Genomic DNA, 24,042 nt, shown 5'->3' with positions numbered 1-24,042 from the left:
GTTGGAGGAGAATGTTGAAAGTGCTGTGGGCTGCCAAAAGAACCAATAGATCCATTTTAGAAGAAGTGCAACCAGAGTGCTCCTTGGAGGTCAAGATGGCCAAACTTCATCTTTCATACTTTGGACATATTGTCAGGAGGGACCATTTGCTAGAGAAGGATCTCATGTTTAGTAAGGTCGAGGGTCAGAGAAAAAGAGGAAGACCCCCAATGAGATGGATTAACCAAGTGGCAACATCAGTGGACTCAAGTGTGGCAACAGTGGTGAGGTTGTCCCAGGATCGGGCAGTGTTTTGTTCTGCTGTGCATAAGGTCGCTATGGGTCAGTACCGACTTGATGGCATCTAAGAACAACAACAACAAACTTAGATGCAGTTTGTCTCTTCAGGCACATAAAATCATGAACAGCAACAAGGACATGCAAAGCAAGCCCACAAACAATATAAACTCAGCATAGTAAATTATGTGGAACAAAGAAACCAACATTACCACACACACACAAAAAAAAAACACATAGCAAAACGACATTCATACCTGTCACTAATTATACTAAATGTAAATGAATTAAATGCACCAGTTAAGAGAGAGAGAGTAGCAGAAAAGAAAATGGGATTCATCAATGTGCTGTCTACGAGAGATATATCTTTGATAAAAAGATAAAAATAGACTTAAAATCAAAGGATAGAAAAAATATATTTAGCAAATGGCAATCAAAAAGAAAAATGGCAAATATTAATTTCATAAAATAGAATTTAAGGCAAAAACTTATATGAGACAAGAAAAGACACTATATACAGATTAAAGTGTCAACTGAACAAAAGGATATTACCATAATAAATGCCCATCTACACAATGAAAGAGCCACAAAATACATAAATCAAAATCTAACAGAATTGAAGAGAGAAATAATAGGCAACATTACAATAATAGTAGAGGACATTAATATACCACTTCTGATGAAGGGCAATACAAACAACTAGAAAAATCTCAACAAAAACAAAGAAGAACTAAACACAGTCAACCTCATAGACATACACAGAACACACAACCCAACAACGGCACAGTATACATGTACACAGAACATTCTCCAGAAAAGATAATATGTTAGGCCACAATATAAACTTCAATAAATGTAAAAAAACAACAAAATATTACAAAGCATATTCTCAGATCATGATGCTATAAAATAAGAAATCAATGAGAAGAGAAAGGAAAAAAATCAAACGACGGAAACTTAATAACAATCTGCTTAAAAAATACTGGGTTATGTTGTTGCTAAAAGCTGTTGAGTTTGTTCTGACTCATAGCAACGCTATATAAGATTTCCAAGGAAATCTTATATAGTGGCTGGTGGGTTTGAATTGACAAATATGAAATTAGCAGTATAGTGCAAGTCCTACAGTGCCACACCAGGACCCCACTGGGTAATAGAAGAAATTTTTAAAAATACATTGGGTCAAATGAGAATGAAAACACAACATACTAAAGCATTTGAGATACACAAACACACAAAAAAGCAGTGCTCAGAGGAAAATTTACAACAATAAACACACACATCAAAAGGAACCAAGATCATCACCTAAATCCAATATCTTCAAAACATTGAACAGCAGCAGAACATTGTCAGAAAGATGAAAAAATTACAAACAGCACCAGAAGATTGTCAGATATAGTGCTGGAAGATGAGCCTCTCAGGTTTGAAGGCACTCAAACTATTACTGGGGAAGAGCTGCCTCCTCAACGTAGAGTTGACCATGATGACACAAATGGAATAAAGTTTTTAGTATGGGGCACAGCTCAAAATCTGGAGAAACAGCTGCAAACATTCATTAGTAATCAGAACATGGAATGCATGAAGAATGAATCAAGCAAAATGGAGGCTGTCAAAAATGAAATGGCACTAGTGAACTGAAATGGACTGGCATTGGCCATTTTGAATCTGAAAATCATATGGTTTACTACACTGGGAATGACAAAATGAAAAGGAATAGTGTTGCATTTATCATCAAAAAGATCATTTCAAGATCTAAAAGTACACTGCTGTCTATAATAATATCCATACACTTACAAGGAAGATCAGTTAATAATATCATTATTGTTCAATTTTAAACACCAACTACTAAAGCCAATGATGATAAAATTAAATTCTACTAACTTCTTCAGTCTAAAATTAATCAAGCATGCAATCTTGATTGTATTAATTATTACAATTGTGGTGATTAGATTGCAAAAGTTGGAAACAAACAGGAAGGATGAGTAGTTGGAAAACAAGCAGTGGTGACAGAAATGATGATGGAGACCAAATTATAAATTGTATATAATTATATATTAATCATATATATTTATATAAGTATAAATTATAAAATAGTTTAAGACCAACAACTTATTCATTGCAAATACCTTTTAAACAACATAAAAGGCAACGGAATGCGGAAATCATCAGACAATCTCTTTGCTATCTCAATGGTGGAGAAAGAAGCTCATCAGCCAAAACAAAGTCAGAGGCAGATTATGGAATAGACATAATCATATGCAAGTTCAGGCTAAAGCTAAAGAAAATAAAAGCAAGTCCACAAGAGCCACAATATGACCTTGAACATATCCCATCTGAATTTAGAGACCATCTCAAGAAAAGATTTGACGAATTAGATATCAATGATGAATATCAGCCAGCTGTGGGATAACACAAAAAACATCATGGAATGCAATAGTTAAAGTGAATAGAGGAAAATACTGTACATGGAGGGAATTGCAACCATGTAATGAAGCAAAGTGTATGATTTTTTTTAATGTAAAACTGATGTCTGCTCTGTAAACCTGCTCAATTCACAATAAAAACGATAATAATAAAAAAAGAGATTACAGTCTTGGGGAAATAAAAGAATAAATGGACAAAATAAGTGCAAATTTTGAAACACTACAAAACCTGCAAATAGAAATTCAGAAGAGAAATAATATAGATTTGAATCAATATAAGCCCAAATTAATGACCATGATGATAAATCTCTCACTGCTAATGGGCTAGAATAACAATCTGAAGGAAAGCATACAGAAATAAGAGGAAACCTTGAGATTCATGTGGGACACCATAAAAAGGATTAACTTATGGGTGATCCAAATTCCAATACAGAAAGAAACATATGGAAAGCATTGAAATCATCATAATAATACAAAATGTAGGATTTGTTGAATGTGAAACTAATGATCTGTTTTGTAAACCTTCACTCAATTCACAATAAAAAGTTTAAAAAAGAGAGAGAGAGAAAGAAAGAAATCAAACAACATATTGCATTAGGGAAATGCAAAAGAGCTCTTTAAAGTGTTAAAAAGCAAAGATACCAGTTTGAGAACTATCCTGCATCTGACCCAAGCCATGGTGTTTTCAATGGCCTCATATGCATATGAAAGCTGAACTATGAATAAGGAAGTCTGTAGAAGAATTGATGCACTTGGATTATGTGCACTTGGAGAAAAATATTAAAAGTATGGACTGCCAGAAGAACAAATAGATCTGTGTTGGAAGAAGTGCAGCCAGAGTGCTCCTTAGAAGCCAGATGGCAAGACTTCTTTCTCATACTTCAGACATGTTGTCAGGAAGGACCAGTCCCTGAAGAAGGATAACAGTCTTCTGCATTTAATCTGAAGCTTAGGCTTCAGTTCTTCAGTGAACATCTCACTGTAACGAGCACTGTTGATTGTTGAACTTTTTCCTGATAGTGTTTTAACACCGGTCCTTGAGAATCCCAGAAAACAGTAAGCATCAATTTTCCAATTGATGGATGACTTTTGAACTCTTTTTTCCATCAGTGATTGAAGATGTTTCCATTCCATACTCTGCCATTTACTCTCAGGCTTGCAGTGATGAACCCATGTCTTGTCACCTGTAATGATTTTTTTCTTTAAAGAAACTTTGACCTTCCTTCTAGTATCAGTCAAAATTTTGTTTGCAGATGTTCAAATACTTCTGCTTATGCTCTTCTGTGAGTTGTTTCCATACCCAACTCGCACAAACTTTTCGAAACTCAAGTCTGTCGTGGATTATTTCATAGGCAGAGCCATGGCTGATTTGTAAATAATGCCACATAATGCACTGTCACTTGTCTATTCGACAGAATCATTTCATGTGCACACTCAATGTTGTCATCAGCCGCAGACATGTATGAACGCTTTAATATAACCAGAGTGTGGATAATTTTTGACTCTCTCTCTCTCAATATATATATATATATATATATACATATGTGTGTGTGTGTCTGTGTGTGTATGTATATATATATACATACATATACACATACTCCTGATGTGACGCTGTAGGATAAGCACTGGACCTCAAGGTCGGTTTGAACTGCAAGGTGAGCGGTTCAAACTCACCAGCTGTTCCTTGGAAACTCTATACAGCGTTGCTATGAGTTAGAACCAACTTCATGGCATGCAACAACATTATTGATGTCTATCTATCTCTCTATCTAGATATATATCTACCTTATACATACATATATCTAAAGCGAGAGAAAGTGTCCTGGTGTAGGATAAGCATCAAACTGTTAACTCCAAGTACAAGGTCAACAGTTCAAACCCACCAACTACTCCAAAAAAGAAAGATGCAGCTTTCTGCTCCTGTAAAGATTTACAGTCTTGGAAACCCTATACAGGGCTGCCATGAGTATGAATCAACTCACTTATATTCTATATTCATAAAGACAATGTATGTTTGCATCTACATTAGGAGAACACAATGCAGGAGAGGAGGGAAGGGAAAGAAGATAAAAAATAAATAGGTGGAGGGTAGAAGAGAGGGAAAGAGTATTTAAAGAAAAATACATGTGTAATAAACACTCAAGACCACAGGAAATAACAATTGAGAGACGAAGTCCACCAAGATTACTAATTTTACAGTGAACTATTTATATAAAAGGAATCCTGGTGTGGCACTGCAGGATAATGCACTGAACCACAAAGTAAATTTGAATTACAAGGTTGGTGGTTCAAACTCACCAGCTGCTCCTTGGAAACCCTATACAGGGTCTCCATGAGTCGAACAGACTTGAAGACACTGAACAACAACAACATTTATAGAAAAAGACAAACATAACCCATAGTAAAAAAAAGGAATATTGTAAAATACCAAACAAAAAGGCACTACTTTTCTTTCCTATCCACTTTTTTAAAAAAGATGTCAATAACATAGAATATTTGAAACTTTAGATACATTCCAATAGAGAGAGGAGAACTTTAAAATTTACCTGCACAGAAAAATACTTCACTTCATCAAACTTGGCTATGCTCTTTTCAGTGCTTTTGAATAGCAAGGTACAAATTTTTGTACATTTCACAACATTGTTGATAGTGATGCGAATGAACAAATTAGTGCAACGCGGTGTTAAAATGACTGAAAAGAGAATGATATATAGGAAGCAAGCCATGGTGCAATTGAGCAATAACACATTATAAAATTAATACACTAAACAATTTCATCCAAAACTTAATTATAAAGCATATTAAAAATTAAAAAGTCAATTAAAATAGGATTTTTGACCATCACTGGTAAGCACAATACAAGTAGGAAAAAATTATCCTTCCTTAGACCACATCTTAAATTTTAGTTCTCATGTTTCCATTGCTAAGCTTGTGCCCATTGCTGCTGTCCCTGTGTCAATTCATCTGTTTGGGGGCCTTCCTCTTTTTCGCTGACCCTTCATTTTAAAAAGCACAATGTCCTTCTCCAGGTACTGGTCCCTTTTGATGATATTTCCAAAGTAAGAGACAAAGTCTGGCCATCTTGGCTTCTAAGGAGCATTCTGTTTTATCCTACAGTCTACCTGACCTGCTCATCACCTGGATCTCTGTTCCTATATTTTCCCCTTCTTTCACATTGTAATTGTTTTAATCACAGACTGACCTCTGAATTCATTCTTGTAGTTTTGTTCTCTTCTGTATTCTTCCATCTGTCAATTGAGTTTCGGTTGGTGCTGTCACGTATGTCATTCTTTGTTTGTTGTCTGTTTTTGATGGTTCTCAGTCCAAAGAACTCTCTTTAGGATATTTTGAAGAGCTAGGTTGGCTTTGATAAAGTCCCGTAGCTTCCATTTTCCTGGAATGCTTTGATTGCATCCTCGTATTTGATTGGCAGCTTTGCTGGGTAGACGATTCTTGGTTGGCATTAAGGAGCATTCTGGTTGTACTTCTTCCAACACACATTTGTTTGTTCTGGCAGTACATGGTACTTTTAACATTCTTCTCTAACACCGTAACTCAAATGCATCAGTTCTTCTATGACTTTCCTTATTCATTGTCCAACTTTCACATGCATATGTTGTTGTTCTTGTTAAGTACATTCGAGCCAGTATGACTCATAGCAACCCTAAAAAGGGTTTCCATGGAGTGGCTGGTGAGCTTGAATTGCTGAACTTGCAGTTCAAACCAACTTTGCAGTCCAGTGCATTAACCCACCACACCATGCCAGGACACATACATATGAGGTTATTGAAAATACCATGGCTTGGGTCAGGTGCACCTGAGTCCTCAAACAGACATCTTTGCTCTTCAACACTTTAAAGAGATCTTGTGCAACAGATTTGCCTAATGCAATACACCCTTAGATTTCTTGACGGCTGCTTCCATGAGTGTTGATAGTGGATCCAAGCAAAATGATGTCTTGGACATTTATCATGTCCAAGTCTTGGACATTTATCATGACTTTTCTCCATTTATCATGATGTTATTTATTGGTCCAGTAGTGATGATATTTGTGTGTTTTTAACATGTACGTGCAACCAGTACCAAAGTCTATGGTCTTAGATCTTCATCAGTAAGTATTTCAAGTTCTCTTCACTTTCAGCAAGCTAGGTTGTACCATCTGCATATTGCAGGTTGTTATTGAGTCTAGGTGCCACGTTCTTCTTCATATAATCAAGTTTCTCGGATTATTTGCTCAGCATACATACTTAATAAGCATGGTGAAAGAATATGGCCCTAGCACACACCTTTCCTGATTTTACACCACTCAGTGTGCCTCTGTTCTGTTCAAATAACTGCCTCTTGGTCTACGTACAGGTTCCTTATGAGCACTATTAAGTGTTCCAGAATACTCATTGTCTGCCATTGTACATAGCTAGTTATGACACCCACAATCGAAAGCCTTTGCATAGTCAATAAAGCACAGGTAAACATCTTTCTGGTACTCTCTGCTTTCAGCCAATATTCATTTGATGTCAACAATGACATCCCTTATTTCATGTACTTTTATGTACCCAGCTTGACCCTCTGGTAGTTCCCTGTCAATGTACTGTTGCAGCCATTTTTTAGTTATCTTTAGCAAAACTTTACTTGTATGTGATACTAATGATATTGTCTGATGATTTCTGCATTCCATTGCATCATCTCTCTTTGGAATTGGTACAATATACATCTCCTCCTATCAGTCTTCCATGTTTCTTGGCATAAATAATGAGTGCCTCCAGTCCATCAGTTGGTTGATGCAATCAAGATTGAAAGATTTCAATTTGTATTTCATCAATTCCTAGAGCCTTGTTCTTTGCCAATGTCTTCAGTGCACCTTGGACTTCCTTCAGTACCACTGACTTTTGATCATATGCTGCCTCTTGAAATGGTTGAACAGCAGCCATTTCTTTTTGGTACAGTGACTCTGTGTATTTCTCGCATCTTCTTTTCATGCTTTCTGCATCATTCAGTAATTTGTCTATTTGTTGTTGTTGTTAAGTGTTGTCGAGTCGGTTCTGACCCATAGCAACCCTGTATAGGATTTTCAAGGAGCGGCTGGTGAGCTTGAACCACCAACCTTGCAGTTCAAACCGACTTTGCAGTCCAGTGCTTTAACCCACAGTGCCACACCAGGACTCACATAGAATCCTTCAATATCCCAAAAGTTGGGACTTGAATATTTTCTTCAGTTTCCACAAATTGAGAAGTTTTGAGCATGTCCTTCCTTTTTTCATTTCTAACTCTAGGTCTTTGCAGTATTCATCATAACATTTGGCTTTGTCTTCTTGAGCTGCCCTTTAAATTTGTCTGTTCAGCTCTTTTACTACCTTATTTCTTCCATTTGCTTTACCATCTCTACACTGGAGAACAAGTTTCAGAGTCTCTTGTGAAATCCGTTTTGGACTTTTCCTTCTCTCTTTTCTTCTTAATGACCTTTTGCTTTCTTCCTATATGATGTTCTTGATGTCATCCCACAACTCTCCTGGTTTTCAGTCATTAGTGTTAATGCATCAAATCTGTTTTTCAGATGATATCTAAATTCAGGTAGGATATGGTCAAGATCATATTTTGGCTCTTATGGACTTGGGCTTGTTTTAATTTTCTTCAGCTTCGGCCTGAACTTACATGTGAGCAATTGATGGTCTGTTCCACAGTCTGCCCCTGGCCTGGTTTTGGCTGGTAATGTGGAGTGGTGTTGTTGGATAATGCAATTCAAACTCACCAGCTGCTCCTCAGAAACCCTATACAGGGTCGCTTAGAGTTGGAACCAACTCGAAGGCACCTACCAATAACAACAACATGGAGCTTTTCTACTGTCTCTTTCCATAGATGTAGTCAATTTGATTTCTGTGTAGTCCATCTGGTGAGGTCCATGTGTATGGCCATCTTTTTTGTTACTTTAAAAAGGTATTTGCAATGAAGAAATCATTGGTCTTGCAAAATTCTATCATACGATCTGCAGCATTATTTCTACCGCCAAGGCCACAGTATCCAACTACTGATCCTTCCTCTTTGTTTCCAACCTTTGAATTCCAATCACCAAAACATCTTGATTGCATGTTTGATCAATTTCAGACTGAAAAATTTGGTAGAACTCTTCAATTTCTTCATTACTGGCTTTAGTGGTTGGTGCATAAATTTGAATAATAGTGGTATTAACGGTCTTCTGAATATTATCCTATGACAGATAGTATCATACTTCAAGACAGATCTTGATATGTTCTTTATTATGATGAATGTGACACCATTCCTCTTCAATTTGTCATTCCCGGCACAGTAAACCATGTGGTTGTCAGATTTAAAATGGCCAACACCAGTCCATTTCAGCTCACTAATGCCTAGGATATCGATGTTTATTGCCTTCCATTTCATATCTGACAATTTCCAATTTTCCTAGGTTTAACTTCATATACATTCCATGTTCCAATTGTTAATGGATGTTTGCAGCTATTCCTCCTCATTTTGAGTAGTATCCCGTCAGCAAAAGAAGGTTCTGAAAGCTTTACCCCGTTTGTGTCATCACAATCAACTCTACCTTGAGGAAGCAGCTCTTCTCCAGTCATATTTTAATATGACTAAGAGGCTCATCTTCCACCCTAAGAGGCTCATCTTCCAGCACCATATCTGACAATATTCTGGTTTTATTCATCATGTTTCAATATTATGATGCTATTTGACAGTGTTCCACTGCTATTCATAAGTTTTTCAGTGGCTAAACATTCTGAAGTAGTCTGCCTCTTTCTCTTATCTTTCCTAATCTTTCTTAGTCTGGAAGCTCAGCTAAAACCTACCCATCATGGGTGACACTGCTGGTATTTAAAATACTGGTAGCATAGCTTCCTGCATCACAGAAACATGCAAGCCACCACAGTAAAACAAACTGACTGACAAAATGGTGGTCACTTACACTATATTGATCCATATTGCTATTGTTTTCTTAGCACTCCATGCATGAAAACAATTTTGTTTTAGAGAGAGTTATAGAGAATTCTTTTTACAGCAAATTATTATTATAAAGAATTCTAATACACCTCTATGTGAAAAAAAAACACATAAAAAGTCTCCATAATGAGGTGTTTGTTGTTGTTGTTAAGTACTATAAAAAATCTAATAAGCATTCAGTTTATTTAAAAGAACCAACATACAATAAATCATTTTTTTAAATTTCTAAATGAAGCACAATTATTACTTATAAATAAATTGGAATTTCCACTCAAAATATATATATTATCATTTTAACTTATATTCTGGTGATTGAGGTGGATGGCTAAAATCTTTTGTCATTTTTTCCACATAATAAAGTGGAGTTTATTTCCCCTGCCCTTGAATCTGGGCTGGCTCTGTGACTGCTGTAAGCAACAGAATGCAATGAAAGTGACTAGGTCCAGGCCTAGGGTGGGATAAGTGAGGAACTTATTTAAGAGGATGCCAAAAACTTCAGTAATCAAAATATTTCCAAACCTTTAAAAATCAAATTAATATTTTATGCACTTTCTGTAATAAAAATTAACCCTCCCTTTACCTCTCTACCAGCACAACAACCTACACTATGCACAACAGAACAAGGCATTGACCAATCCTACACCATCCTCACAATTGTTGTTATGTCTGGGTCCATTGTTGCTGCTATTGTGTTAGTCCTTCACATTGGGGGTCTTCCTGTTTATTTGCAGACCTTACACTTTACCAAGCAAGATATTCTCCAGGGTTTGGTCCTTCCTGACAACATGTCTAAAGTATGACAGATGAAGTCTCTCTGTATGAGGTGACTTAAGTACCCTGGTTTAGTTCAAATGCACCTTAATCCTTAGTGACATCTTTACTCCTCAAAACTTTAAAGAGTTCTTTTGTAGCAAATCTATCTAATGCAATGTGTCATTTGATTTCTTGACTGCTGCTTCCATGAGTGTTGATTGTGGATCCAAGCAAATGAAGTCTTTGGCAACTTCAATCTTTTCTCCACTTATCATAATGTTATTTGTTGGTCCCATTGTGAGGAATTTTGTTTTCTTTACATTGAGGTGCAATTCATACTGAAGGCTGTAGTCTCTGATCTTCATCAAGTCCTCTTTGTTTCCAGCAAGCCAGGATGTGCTATCTGTAGATCAAGGGTTGTTAATGAGTCTTCCTCCAATTCTGTTGCCATGTTCATATAATGCATCTTCTCAGAATATTTGCTTTAGCATGCAGACTGAATTGCTGAAAGGATACAACCCCGGTGCACACCTTTTCTGATTTTAATTCATTCAGTATCCCTTTATTCTATTTGAAGGACTGCCTCTTGGTCTGTGAGCACAATTAAATGTTATGGAATACCCATTCTTTGCAATGATATCCTCAGTTTGCTATGATCCACACAGTGGAGCTCCTTTGCATAGTTAAAGAAAGAAAGCAAACATCTTTCTGGTATTCCCTGCTGTCAACCAAGATCCATCTGACATCAGCAATGATACATCTCAATCCATATCCTCTTCTGAATCTAGCTTGAATTTTTGGCAGATCTCTGTCGATGTATTATTTATTGCATCTGTTTTTGGATTATGTTTAACAGAATTTTACTTGCATGTGATGTTCATTATATTGTTCAGTGGTTTTGGCATTCCATTGGGTCACCTTTCTTTGGAATGAACACAAATATGAATCTTTTCCAACCTGTTTATCTCCCCTCACTTCACATCAGCTGGATGCTTCACTTTATACTCTAGTCCTCTGTGGTCATGTCCCTGTCCCTGGGTCCAGAAGTCCCCAGGTCTCGCCATACTGCTGGCCAACTCCAGGTCTCAATCCAGGTGGACAGGAGTCTGTTGAATGTAGTTGGACTTAGCTCACAACTTCATTGCTGTTTTTTCCTCACTTCCCCTTATAGGTAGACCAATGTGGTCACCAGAAAGACCACATGCCTGCTCTTGTATTCCCCTTGAGTTTTAGTCTTGGAAGGGGGCTTCCCCTGAGGGGACCTGACCACTTGCCCTGATCCTTGCATTTTCTTTTAATGCTTCATGCATCATTCAATATTTTACCCAGAGAATCCTTCAATATTGTAACCTGAGACTTGAATTTTTTCTTTTGTTATTGCACTTGAGAAATGCTGAGCATGTTCTCCCCTTTTGGCTTTCTAGCTCCTGGTCTTTGCACATTCCATTATAATATTCTGTCTTTGTTACCTTTTGACATTTTCTGTAAAGCTCTTTTACATCTTCATTTCTTCTATTTGTTTTACCTTCTCCAAGTTCAGGAGTAAGTTTCAGTCTCTTCTGACATCCATTTTGGTCTTTTTTTTTTTCCCATCTTTGTAAATGACCTTTTGCTGTCTTCCTGTACGATGTTCTTGATGTCATCCCATAACTTCTCTAGTTTGGGGTCATTAGTGTCTTACACATCAACTCTATTCTGAAAATGGTCTCTAAATTCAGGTGGGATATTCTCAAGGTCATATTTTGACTCTCGTGGACTTTAAAACAATTTCTTCAACTTCAGCCTGAACCTGCATATGAGCAGTTGATGGTCTGTTCCACTGTTGGCCCCGACTTTGTTTTGGTTGATTATAGTGAACTTCTCCTTCCACAGATGTATTCAATTTGATTCCTGTGTATTCCATCTGGTGAGGCCTATGTGTATTGTCACCTTTCATGTTGTTTAAAGACACTGCTTGCAATGAATAAGTTGTTGGCCTTGAAAAATTCTATCATGTGATTGCCAACATTGTTTCTATCATCAAGGTCATATTTTCCAACGACTGATCCTTCCTCTTTGTTTCCAACCTTTGCATTCCAATCACCAGTAATTACCAATACATCTTGATTGCATATTTGATCAATTTCAGGCTGAAAAAGTTGGCAGAATTCTTCAATTTCACTATCATTGGCTTTAGTGGTTGGTGTGTAAATTTGAATAATGGTGATATTAACTGGTCTTCCTTGTAAACATATGGATATTATCCTATCACAGACAGTATTATACTTCAAGATAGATCTTTTTGATGATCAATGTGATGCCATTCCTCTTCAATTTGGCACTACTGGCATAGTAAACCATGTAGTTTATCAGTTTTTCAGATTCAAAATGACCAACACCAGTCCATTTCAGCTCGCTAATGCCTATTTCTAATCTTTATGCACTGCATTCCAGTTTTGACAACTTCCAATTTTCTTAGACTTGTACTTAGCACACTCCATGTTCTGATTATTAATGGATGCTTGCAGTTGTTTCTTCTCATTTTGAGTTGTGCTACATCAGCAAATGAAAGTTCCAAAGGCTTTGCTCCATCCACGTCATTAACGCTAACTAGCCACCACAGTACGAGAAACTGACAGAAAAGTGGCGGAAAAAGAAATAGTAATAATGAAAAGTCCTGTGACTACACGCAAAAAGAGAAAGGTCCAGCCATTCCAAAATCCAACCTGAGTCCAGTCTTCCAGGCCCCCTGCCAAGGAGTCAAACACACACCATTTTAGATATTCCAACCCAGTTGAATTGACAGATGACTATTGTCCCAGTTATGATAACATAGAAGTATTATTGAATCAATGCACAGAATCATGAATGATAGGAAAATAGATAATGTTTTCAGCCTCTAAGTTGTGGAGTGACTTGTAACACACCAACAGGTACTGAAACAGTGATATATAACCATGCTACAGTTCTTAAATCAAAAGAAAGGATACTCTTAGGTGTAAAATGTCTGCAGTTCTTTATATGAATAGCCAGGCAGCCAACCTAGAACAATCAAAATAAGAACACAAATAGTGAATATGTAAAAAAGTTAACTTATCTTCCATTTTACTCTATACAGAAATATATCTTAAAAAAATAAAATTCCACTTTTTTGTTGATTTTTCTCATTAGAAATGTTTTTAATTAGAAATATCTAGCAAGTAGAAAGCATTAGAAAGCAAATACAGAAAGAAAATTAGGCAGGATTTATTCAAAGTAAACTTAAAATGAATAAGAATGTAAAGCAAAACAATGGTTCATTATCAACTTAAATTTGACCAGTACTCTTTGAAATGTTTTTATATTGCTTGAGAACTGATCAAATGCAGAATTTCAGATCATCTCTTTTATCTAAAATCCTAAAGCCACTTTAATCATTCAACATTCATTAAACTATAATATGCCATAAGCTATGAAATGGTCATTCCCTCTAGGAAGTGGTATTTCTAAATGTTAAGGAAAATTGTGTCTTGTGTTTCATCACAAAACCAAATACAAAATGAATGGAGTAACAATTAAATACTAATATGCAGCATGTTCTATGTTCTTTGGACATGTTATCAGTAAAGTTCCTGGAAATGGACATCATGTTTGATCAATGGAGGGTCAGCAAAAAAGAGGAACTGACACAGCAGCTGCAACAATTGGCTCAAACAACAATTGTGAGGATAATGCAGTACTGGGAGTGTTTCATTCTATTGTATATAGAGTTGCCATGAGTCAAAACTGATTCGATGGCACTTGAACAACAACAATATTCAGTATTAACCACATATATAGTTCTGGTGTAGTGCTACAGGATAATGCACTGAACTGCAAGGTCGGTTTGAATCACAAGGTTGGTTATTCAAGCTCACCAGCCTCTCCTCAGAAACCCTACACAGAATCACTGTGAATCGGAACTGACTCAACCGCACTTAACAACAACAGTCTGAAAACAAAAAGCGAAGTAGTAGGAATGAAGAGTTACTGGTTAATAGGTACAGTGTTTCTATCTGGGGTGATGAAAAGTTTTGAAAATAAATGGAGTGATAGTTGCCTTCCTCCCCAGAAAGAGAGGAAGATTAATCTCAAGGAAATTGCTCACACAGTTGTAAACATGGGTAAGTCCAAAATCTGTGAGTCAGGCATCAGACTGGAGTCTTCTTCTGATTCACATGATTACAGAGGCCTATGAAACCAAAATTGGCAGGTCAGATGGCAGCTGCTGGCTCACAGGGCATCAGGGGTTAGCAAATCCTATATTCTAGAGATATTCCTTTTTAACTCCATTGTGTAACATCAGTCTGATTTACTTAGTAGTCAAGGTCAGTCACACAACCAATATAACTCGCTTCTTTGCCTGTTGATCTAGAGGCAGGAGCCCAAAGTGGTCAGGGAATATTCTTAACTTCCATTAGATGGAATCATGATTTCTCCAGGCATTCCTCCCTTTGTAACTAAGACTTCAAGTCCTGCTGCAGAGTATAGCATCATGGGGACATGAAGTAAAAATTTTTCGAGTGGGTCACTAAGGGTGGTAATAGTGAGTGGTGCCACTCTATCTCCACCCCTTGATTCCTGGAACCATGAATCCTGGCTATGGGAGAAACAGCACCATAAGTTGCTGACCACTGTCCCAACCCTGCAAAGTGCTGTCACCTAGCTAGCATTGTAACTGTGTCTTTTGAAGGCCATTCTGTCCTTCTATCAAGCCAGCTGTTTCAGGATGATGGGGAACATGTTAAGGACCAGTGAATTCCATGAGCATGGGGCTATTGTTGCATTCCATTTGCTGTGAAGTGAATCCCTTGATCTGGGATAATGCTGTGTAGGATACCATGATGATGGATAAGGCATTCTAAAAGTCCACGGATGGTAGTTTTGGCAGAAACACTGCATGCAAGGAAGGCAAATCCATGTCCAGAGTAAAGGCCTGTTATAGTAAGTACAAAGCACTGCCCTTTCCATGATGGAAGCAGCTCGATATAATTAACCTGCCACCATGTTGCTGGCTGATGTCTCTGAAAATCAGTGTTGTTCTCTGCTGCTGGCAGATAGCACACTCAGCAGTAACTGTAGCCACGTCAGCTTTGGTGAACAGAAATCCATACTGTTGAATCTATATAACCTTTATCCCTGCCACCATGGCAACTTTGCTCATGAACCCATTGGATAATGAGAGGAGTGGTTGGGGTGAGGATTTCCATTTTTCCCCTTGATTGCTAAAATCCTCTACTGAGACAATCCTTTGGTGAGCATTAGCATGAGACACAAATATCTTTACTTTTTTTGCCGATTCAGAGAAGTCTATCCACGTGCCTCTTCCCCATTCCTCCTTCTCACCAATTTTCCAACCATGTTCCTTCCTAGTCTCTGACCATCCAGTCAAACCACTGGCCACACTCTATGAATCAGTATACAATTGAACATCGTGCCCTCTCTCCTTCCAAGCAAAATGAAAAACTAGGTGCACTGCTCAAGGATCTTTCCACTGGGAGGATTTCCGTTCATCGCTGTCTTTCAGGGAAACCTCAGAAAGGGGCAGCAGTATAGTTGATGTCCACTTTCTGGTGGTGCCTGCATATCATGCAGAGCCTTCTGTAAACTAAGCATGGGTTTTCCCTTCCTCAGACAATTAATGATAAGGAACTTCCTAGGAGACCATAGATGCAGACTGGGATAAAGAAGGCAATGTGACAGAGGTGAGGATTATGTGTATTTGGGCCACTTCCTAATGTAACGTCAGGTCCTGCTTGAACCTGATCACATTTATACTACTTTGGTTCAATAATGAGGGGTACTGTGAACATCCAACTTTATGACTCTGTGGGTCAGACAACATCCAGTTCATGATAAGCAGCTCAGGCTGCAGTGACTTGGTGACCCATGGTTCAGCATTCAGTCTCTACTAAGGACCATTGTCCAAGAGAGCCAAAATATGACTTTGAAAATATCCCACCTGAATTTAGAGATCATCTGAAGAACAGATTTGATACATTAATCACTAAAGACCGAAGACCAGAAGAGTTGTGGGATAACATCGAGAACATGATACATGAAGAAAGCAAAAAAGTCATTAAGAAGACGAGAAAGAAGGAAAATATCAAAATGGATGTCAGAAAAGACACTGAAACTTGCTCGCCAGTGTAGAGATGTGAAAGCAAATGGAAGAAATGAGGAGGTACAAAAGCTGAACAGGAAAAAAAAATTCCGCTTGAGAAGACAAAGTCAAATATTACAACAAAATGTGCAACGATCTGGAGTCAGAAAACCAAACAGGAAGAACATGCTCAGCATTTCTCAAGCTGGGAGAACTGGACAAAAAATTCAAGCCTTGACTTTCGTTATTGAAGGAATGTCTGGGCAAATTATTGAATGATACAGAAAGCATCAAAAGAAAATGGAAGGAATACACAGAGTCACTGTACCAAAAGGATGTGGTTGATGTTCAACTGTTTCAAGAGATAGCATATGATCAAGAGCCAATGATACTGAAGGAAGAAGTCCAAGGTACATTGAAGGAACTGGCAAAGAGCAAGGCACCAGGAATTGATGGAATAAAAATTGAAATCTTTCAAGAAAGTGAGGTAGCACTGGAGGCACTCACTCATCTATACTAAGCAATTTGGAAGACAACTATCTGGCCGACTGATTGGAAGAAATCCATATTTGTGCCCATTCCAAAGAGAGGTGACCTAATGGAATTTGAAATCATTGGACAATATCTTTGATATCCCATGAAAGTAAAGTTTTACTAAAGGTAATACAGAAATGGCTGCAAGCCTACATTGACAGAGAACTTCCAGATGTTCAAGCCGGATTCAAAAGAGGCTGTGGAACAAGGGATATCATTGCTGATGTCCAATGGATCTTGGCTGAAAGCAGAGAATACCAGAAAGATGTTTACCTGTGCTTTATTGACTATGCAAAGGCTTTCGATTGTGTGGATCATGATGAGATATGGACAACATTGCAAAGTATGAATATTCCAGAACACTTAATTGTGCCTATGAGGAATCTGTTTATGAACCAAGAAGCAGCTGTTCAAACAGAACATGGAACACTGAATGGTTTAAAATTAAAAAAGGTGTGCGACAAGGTTGTATTGTTTCACCATACTTATTCAACTTGTGTGCTGAGCAAATAATCCAAGAAGTTGGGTTATATGAAGATTCATTAACAACCTGCGATATGCAGATGACACAACCTTACTTGCTGAAAGTGAAGAGGACTTAAAATACTTCCTGATGAAGATCAAACTCCATAGCCTTTATTTAGTATGGACTGCATCTCAATGTAAAGAAAACAAAAATCCTCACCACTGGACCAATAAGCAATATTTTTATCAACAGAGAAAGACTGAAGTTGTCAAGAACTTCATTCTTGGATCAACTATCAATACTCATGGAAGCAGCAGTCAAGAAATCAAACAACGTATTGCATTAGGCATATCTGCTGCACAAGAAGTTTTTAAACTGTTGAAAAATAAACATGTCAGCTTGAGGACTAAGGTGTGCTTGACCTAAGCCATAGTATTTTCAATAACCTCATATGCATGAGAAATCTGGACAATGACTAAGGAAGACTGTAGAAGAATTGATGCCTTTGAGTTATGGTGTTGGAGGAGAATATTGAAAGTGCCCTGGGCTGCCAAAAGAAACAACAGATCTGTGTTGGAAGAAGTGCAGGCAGAGTGCTCCTTGGAAGTCAGGATGGCCAAACTTTGTCTCTCATACTTTGGACATATTGTCAGGAGGGACCAGTTGCTGGAGAAAGATATCATGTTTAGTAAGGTGGAGGGTCAGAGAAAAAGAGAAAGATCCCCAGCGGGATGGATTGTCAAAGTGGCAGCATTAATGGGCTCAAGTACGGCAACAATTGTGAGGTTGGCCCAGGACTGGGCAGTGTTTCTTTCTGTTGTGCATAGGGTTCTATGAGTTGGTACCAACTTGATGGCAGCTAACAACAACAAAAGTAGTATGGAGTCCTGGTGTGGCACTGTGGGTTAATGCACTGGACTGCAAAGTCGTTTGAACCACAAGGTTCTATACAGGGTTGCTATGGTTCAGAAATGGCTCAACGGCACTTAACAACAACAATAGCAGTATGGCACTACATGTAAGAAAAACACTAGACTGCAAGGTCCTTTGAATTGAAAGGTCAGCGGTTCAAACTCACCAGACGCTCCTCGGAAACCCTGTATAGGGTCACTATGAGTCACAACCTACTTGGCGGCACTTAACAACAACAACAAATCCTGTGGTAACTTCATAAGATAAGCACTGGATAGTGCACCATAACGTCCAAGGTTTGAGCCCTCTGGCTGTGCCACCTGAGAAAGATGAGGCTTTCTACTCCTGTAAAGTTTTAAAGCTTTGAAAACTCACCAGCCTATACAGGATTACTATTAGTCGGAACTGACTAGACAGTATATAGCAATAAACAACAATCCTGCTGTGGTTAGGATTTACAACACATCACAAAATGGGGGATAATCACACAATACTAGGAATCACGGCATAGCCAAGTTGACACACATTTTTGGGAGGATGCAATTTGATACATGACAAAGGCCAACTTTGACTATAATATAGGGAAGAAATTTTTATATAGTTATGTGGATAAATGTATGCCATGGTCTTGCGTTAAAAACAAAAATGTGTATTTTAATAGTCTCCCCCGCAAAAGCTAGTGTTCAATTTATCACACATTTTAAAGTCAAGAAAGCAAATTTACATATGATAGGAAATAGAAACAGGAACAAGAAATATTTATTTTATAGTCATCAACTATTCTAATAGCATTCTGAAGTAAAAAAAATCCTACAACATTTAATGATTCTAAATTCACATAGATCATGGAGCTCTACACTCTGAAGCACCCAAAACAGAATAACACATTTTTCTGGTTCTCAGCCTAGATGTTTGGTCCTGCCTCAGTGTATATGTCTGTGTATATGCCTGTGAGTGATGAGTGTGCCTGCTTTTGTTTTGGGGTTTTTGATTGGGTAGAAGGGTGGGAATCAGTTTTCAAACTGTAGCTCAAAGGTTCCTAAATATGACAATAAAATCACTTGAAGAGCTCAATAAAAATACTAACTCCCACCCTCAGATTATGATTAAGCAGATTTTAGGTTGTTGTTGTTGTTAAGTGCAGTCGAGTCAGTTCCAACTCGTAGAGACACTATATAGGGTTTCTAAGGAGTGGCTGGTGAGGTTGAACCGCTGACCTTGCAGTCCAGCACATTAACCGACAGTGCCACACCAGTACTCCAGATTTTAGGTGGTGGTGGTGTGCCGTGGAGTTGGTTCCAATTCATGGCGACCCTTTATATGGTTACCGAGGCCATAAATCTTTACAGGAGCAGAAAGTCTTATCTTTCTCCTGAAGAATGGCTGGTAGTTTAAACTGCTGAGCTTAAGGTTAGCAGCCCAGCTTGTAACCACTAAGCTACCAGAGCTCCTTAGATTTTTAGGAAGAACCCAAGAAATCAGTATTTTTAAAAATGTCCCAGGTGATTCTGATAAGTATGAAGTTTTGTAACACTTAATATGGTGATGGTGGTTATGTGACATGGAGTCGGTTCTGACTCATAGCAATCTTATGCAGGGTTTCTGAGGCTGTAAATCTTTACAGGAGCAGAAAATCTCATCTTTCTCCTGCAGTACAGCTGGTAGTTTCAAACTGCTGACCCTAAGGTTCACAGTCTGATTCGTAACCACTATGCTACCAGAGCTCCTTATTACTTAATATATAGAATACATTATTTCTATGAACCAGGATGTTCTCTGCTATTTCAGTAATCATTTGAATGTTATCCAACTCTTCAGAATAAACCACAAAACTTTCAGAGAGAAATTGTGTAAACTAAGCACTGCAAAAAGCTATCACATGCCCATTTTAATAAAAATTAAAATTTATGAATATATTACTAAAATGACAATTTTATTACTAAATAATAAATACCAACAACTTTTCATATAAAAATAATTTGCATAAATTATTTGAAGGCTAATTATTCTTACCACATCACCAAAAGGCACCAAAGTTGGCATCTCAAGTGTTGCTTCCTTTTCTTTTTTCTCCTCTCGTTTAAAAGTGTTTTTCAGTATCTATAATGTAAATAAATTACAACTTCAGAAGGAGAGGAAGAGGTTACTTAGATAAAAGTTTACTTCAATTCAACAAATATTTTCAGTATCTAGTAAATACCAAGTACTAGTCCAGACAGTGGAGTCCTGGTGTGGCACTGTGGGTTAATGTACCAGACCGCAAAGCCATTTGAACTGCAAGGTTGGCGGTTCAAGCTCACCAGCTGCTCCTTGAAAACCCTATACAGGGTCGCTTTGGGTCGGAACCGACTAGATGGCACTTCACAACAAAGTCCAGGCAGTGGTAATAATATAACTAAAATCAGCATCCTTATCCCCGTTAAATTTATCAGTAAGTTAGCAGAGAAAACAAACATAAATACAATTAAATACAAAATCATTAAGAGAATCATGAGAAAAAAGTATGTACAATGAATGAGGTTTTTCAGTTTTTAAGAACTTGAACATACAGGGAAACATTTATAAGGAGATTCCCAGATAAAGTGGGAGGGAAATGTCGAACAAAACTCAAATTCTTTAAAAAGGTTAGACCTACTAGACTTAATAGAGACTAAAGAAATCCCTGAGACTATCACCCTAAGATACCCTTTGAATTTTTAATTTAAATGATTTCTACTGGCCAACTTTCAGTCAAATAATAGACTGGGTTATAAAGTGAACAACATTACCTGTGAGTAGTGTGTTCCTCATATGAGACCAAACAATCAACACTTAGCCAAAAGCAAGGAAATGAAGAGAAGCTAGAAAGATGGAAACAAAACAAACAGAATAGAAATCACGAGAATTCTGGCATGTTATAAAAATTGTTATTGATGTTATGGAACAATTTGTATAAATATGGTTAAATGAGAACCTAATTTGCTGTGTAAACCTTCGCCTAAAACAAAACAAAATATAATAATAGTAATTTTTATAAGTTTATAAGAAGAGAGTTCCAATTGGATTTGAGAGCCACCTTAAATCTAAATCCTTCCTCAAAAAAGACAAAAAGCTACAAAGGCAACAAGTGACTGGCTTATAAGCTTTCAAGAGGGAGTCTAGTTCCAGAGGATTCAGGGAAAGGTAGAATCTCCAATGAGTGATTTCCAGTGTGTTGGGATGAGGTTGGTGAAAGGAGATGGGGATAAGATTCTTGTGGTACAATAGTGAATAACTGCTATCAGGACTGACTGTGAGGGTTTGAAATGTAAAGGTAGATGTTTTGTAACAAAAAGAGGGGAGTGGTTGATATTGTAGTGCTAGGACTATCAAGGGAGAGGAGTGGAGTGCGGGACCCTATCCAGAGAAGCTGTGATGCCAGAGATGGAGGCAGAGATGGATGTGGAGAGATGGAGCAGCTGGGGACTCTGGACTCAGGGAGGGAGAGGGGCTGTGTGCTGATGGTTAGGGGGCAGGCTTGCAGGGTGTACCCTTTGGTTGGTTGATGATGCATGGAGGGGATTGTAATCATTGCAATGAAACGAAATACGATAGGATGAATGTAAAGCTGGTGTTCTCCCATGTAAACTATTACATAATTCACAATAAAAACTTCTAAAAAAAAAGAACCAAAAGTAAAAAAAAAAAAATCAACAAGGAGTACAAATAATCCATGTCTAAGGAGCTCTGGTAGTGTAGTGGTTACAAATTGGCCTGCTAACCTCAAGGTTGGCAGTTTGAAACTACCAGCAGTTCTGTGAGAGAAAGATGAGGCTTTCTGCTCCTGTAAAGATTTACATCCTCGGAAACCCTGGGCAGGGACACTATGAGTTGGAACCAACTCCACGGTACTTAACAACAACAATACATCACAAACTTCAAATTTCCTATAAGTGGAAAAATACAAACCAAATTCCAACACAGTGATCACTGTCACCATTGCAAGCCTGTGGGAACAGAAAGCAAAGAAAATTGTCTTACAAGATTCTGTAGAGAAAAGCAGAGAGGCACAGGAAGCACAAGGAAATACAGATAAAATCATCCTGAGAAAAAAAAGACTTCAACACTGTCTTTGTGTCTTAGTGTTGCTATCACAGAAATGTCACCATTAAAACATGGCTTTACGAAACAGAAGTGGATTTTCTTACATTTCTGGAGGCTAGAAATGTGAACTCAGGACACCAGCTCTAGGGGGAACATTCTTGTTTCAGCTTCTGGAGGCACAACTGTTCTCAGTTCCTTGGTAATCTCCACACATCTATCTTTCTCCCACTTTGCATGTCTCTGGGTCTATATTGCTCTTTATATCAGTCAGAAGTGATTAGGCTTAGAACATGCCCTACACTGATATGGCGTCACTAACACAGACTGGAATTGTCAAAGACTTCAGTTTGCTCTGATCAACAACCAACACTCATGGAAGCAGTAGTCAAGAAATCAAACGACGTACTGCACTAGGCAAATCTGCTGCACAAGACCTCTTTAAAGTGTTGAAGAGCAAAGATGTCAGTTTCAGGACTAAGGTGTACCTGATTCAAGCCATGGTATTTTCATTAACCTCATATGCATGTGAAAGCAGGACAGTGAAGATCAGGAAGATCATAGAAGAATTGATGCATTTGAATTATGGTGTTAGAAGAGACTATTGAAAGTACCATGGGCTGCCAAAAGGACAAACAAATCTGTGTTGGTAGAAACGTAGCCAGAGTGCTCCCTGGAGGCCAGGATGGCCAGACTTTGTCTCTCATATTTTGGGCATGTTATCAGGAGGGACCAGTGGTGAGGATTTTTGTTTTCTTTACATTGAGTTGTAATCCATACGGAAGGCTGTGCTCTTTGATCTTCATCAGTAAATATTTTAAGTCCTCTTCACTTTCAGCAAGCAAGGTTGTATCATCTGCATATCTCAGGTTTTAATAAGTCTTCCTCCAATCCTGACGCCACGTTTTCCTTCATAGAACCCAGCTTCTCATATTATTTGCTCAGCATATATATTGAACAAGAATGGTGAAAGAACACAACCCTGTCGCACACCTTTCCCAATTTTAAAACATTCAGTGTTCCCATGCTCTGTTCGAACAACTGTCTCTTGGTCCAGGTACAGATTTCTCAGAAGTACAATTAAGTGTTCTGGAATACTCATACTTCTCAGTGTTGTCCATAGCTTGTCATGGTCCACACAATCGAAAGCCTTCGCATAGACAATAAAGCATAGGTAAACATCCTTCTGATATTCTCTGCTTTCAGCCAAGATCCATCGGACATCAGCAATGATATCTCTCGTTCCACGGCCTCTTCTGAATCCAGCTTGAACCTCTGGAAGGTCTCTGTCAATGTATGATTGTAGCCGTTTCTGTATTACCATTCTTATCAATGGAGAAGAGATTGAGGTTGTCAAGGACTTCATCTTCTTGGATCAACTATCAACACTCATGGAAGCAGCAGTCAAGAGATCAGACGACGTATTGCATTGGGCAAATCTACTGCACAGGAACTGTTTAAAGTATTGAAGAGCAGAGATGTCAGCTTGAGGACTAAGGTGCGCCTGACCCAAGCCATGGTATTTGCAATAACCTCTTATGGATGCGAAAGCTGGA

At 38.0% G+C, this 24,042-nt stretch overlaps 1 protein-coding gene across 1 annotated transcript in view; it reads right to left on the bottom strand.

Moving 5' to 3' along the window:
* The window catches only part of LOC102835311, a 205,963-nt gene that overhangs the window by 160,113 nt on the left and 21,808 nt on the right, over positions 1-24,042 (bottom strand). Inside the window, exons 3-6 of the mRNA XM_006862032.1 lie at positions 22,314-22,392; positions 20,441-20,527; positions 13,385-13,436; positions 5,243-5,388 (exon numbers count right to left, since the gene is read on the bottom strand). Of these exons, the coding sequence (XP_006862094.1) occupies positions 5,243-5,388; positions 13,385-13,436; positions 20,441-20,527; positions 22,314-22,392 (364 nt within the window). The remainder of the gene's footprint in view (positions 1-5,242; positions 5,389-13,384; positions 13,437-20,440; positions 20,528-22,313; positions 22,393-24,042) is intronic.

Source organism: Chrysochloris asiatica, unplaced genomic scaffold, assembly GCF_000296735.1.
Source record: "Chrysochloris asiatica unplaced genomic scaffold, ChrAsi1.0 scaffold00045, whole genome shotgun sequence".
NCBI classification, from domain to species: Eukaryota; Metazoa; Chordata; class Mammalia; order Afrosoricida; family Chrysochloridae; genus Chrysochloris; species Chrysochloris asiatica.
The sequence above is the reverse complement of the archived record's forward strand: the minus strand, read 5'-3'. Positions and strand labels throughout refer to the sequence as shown.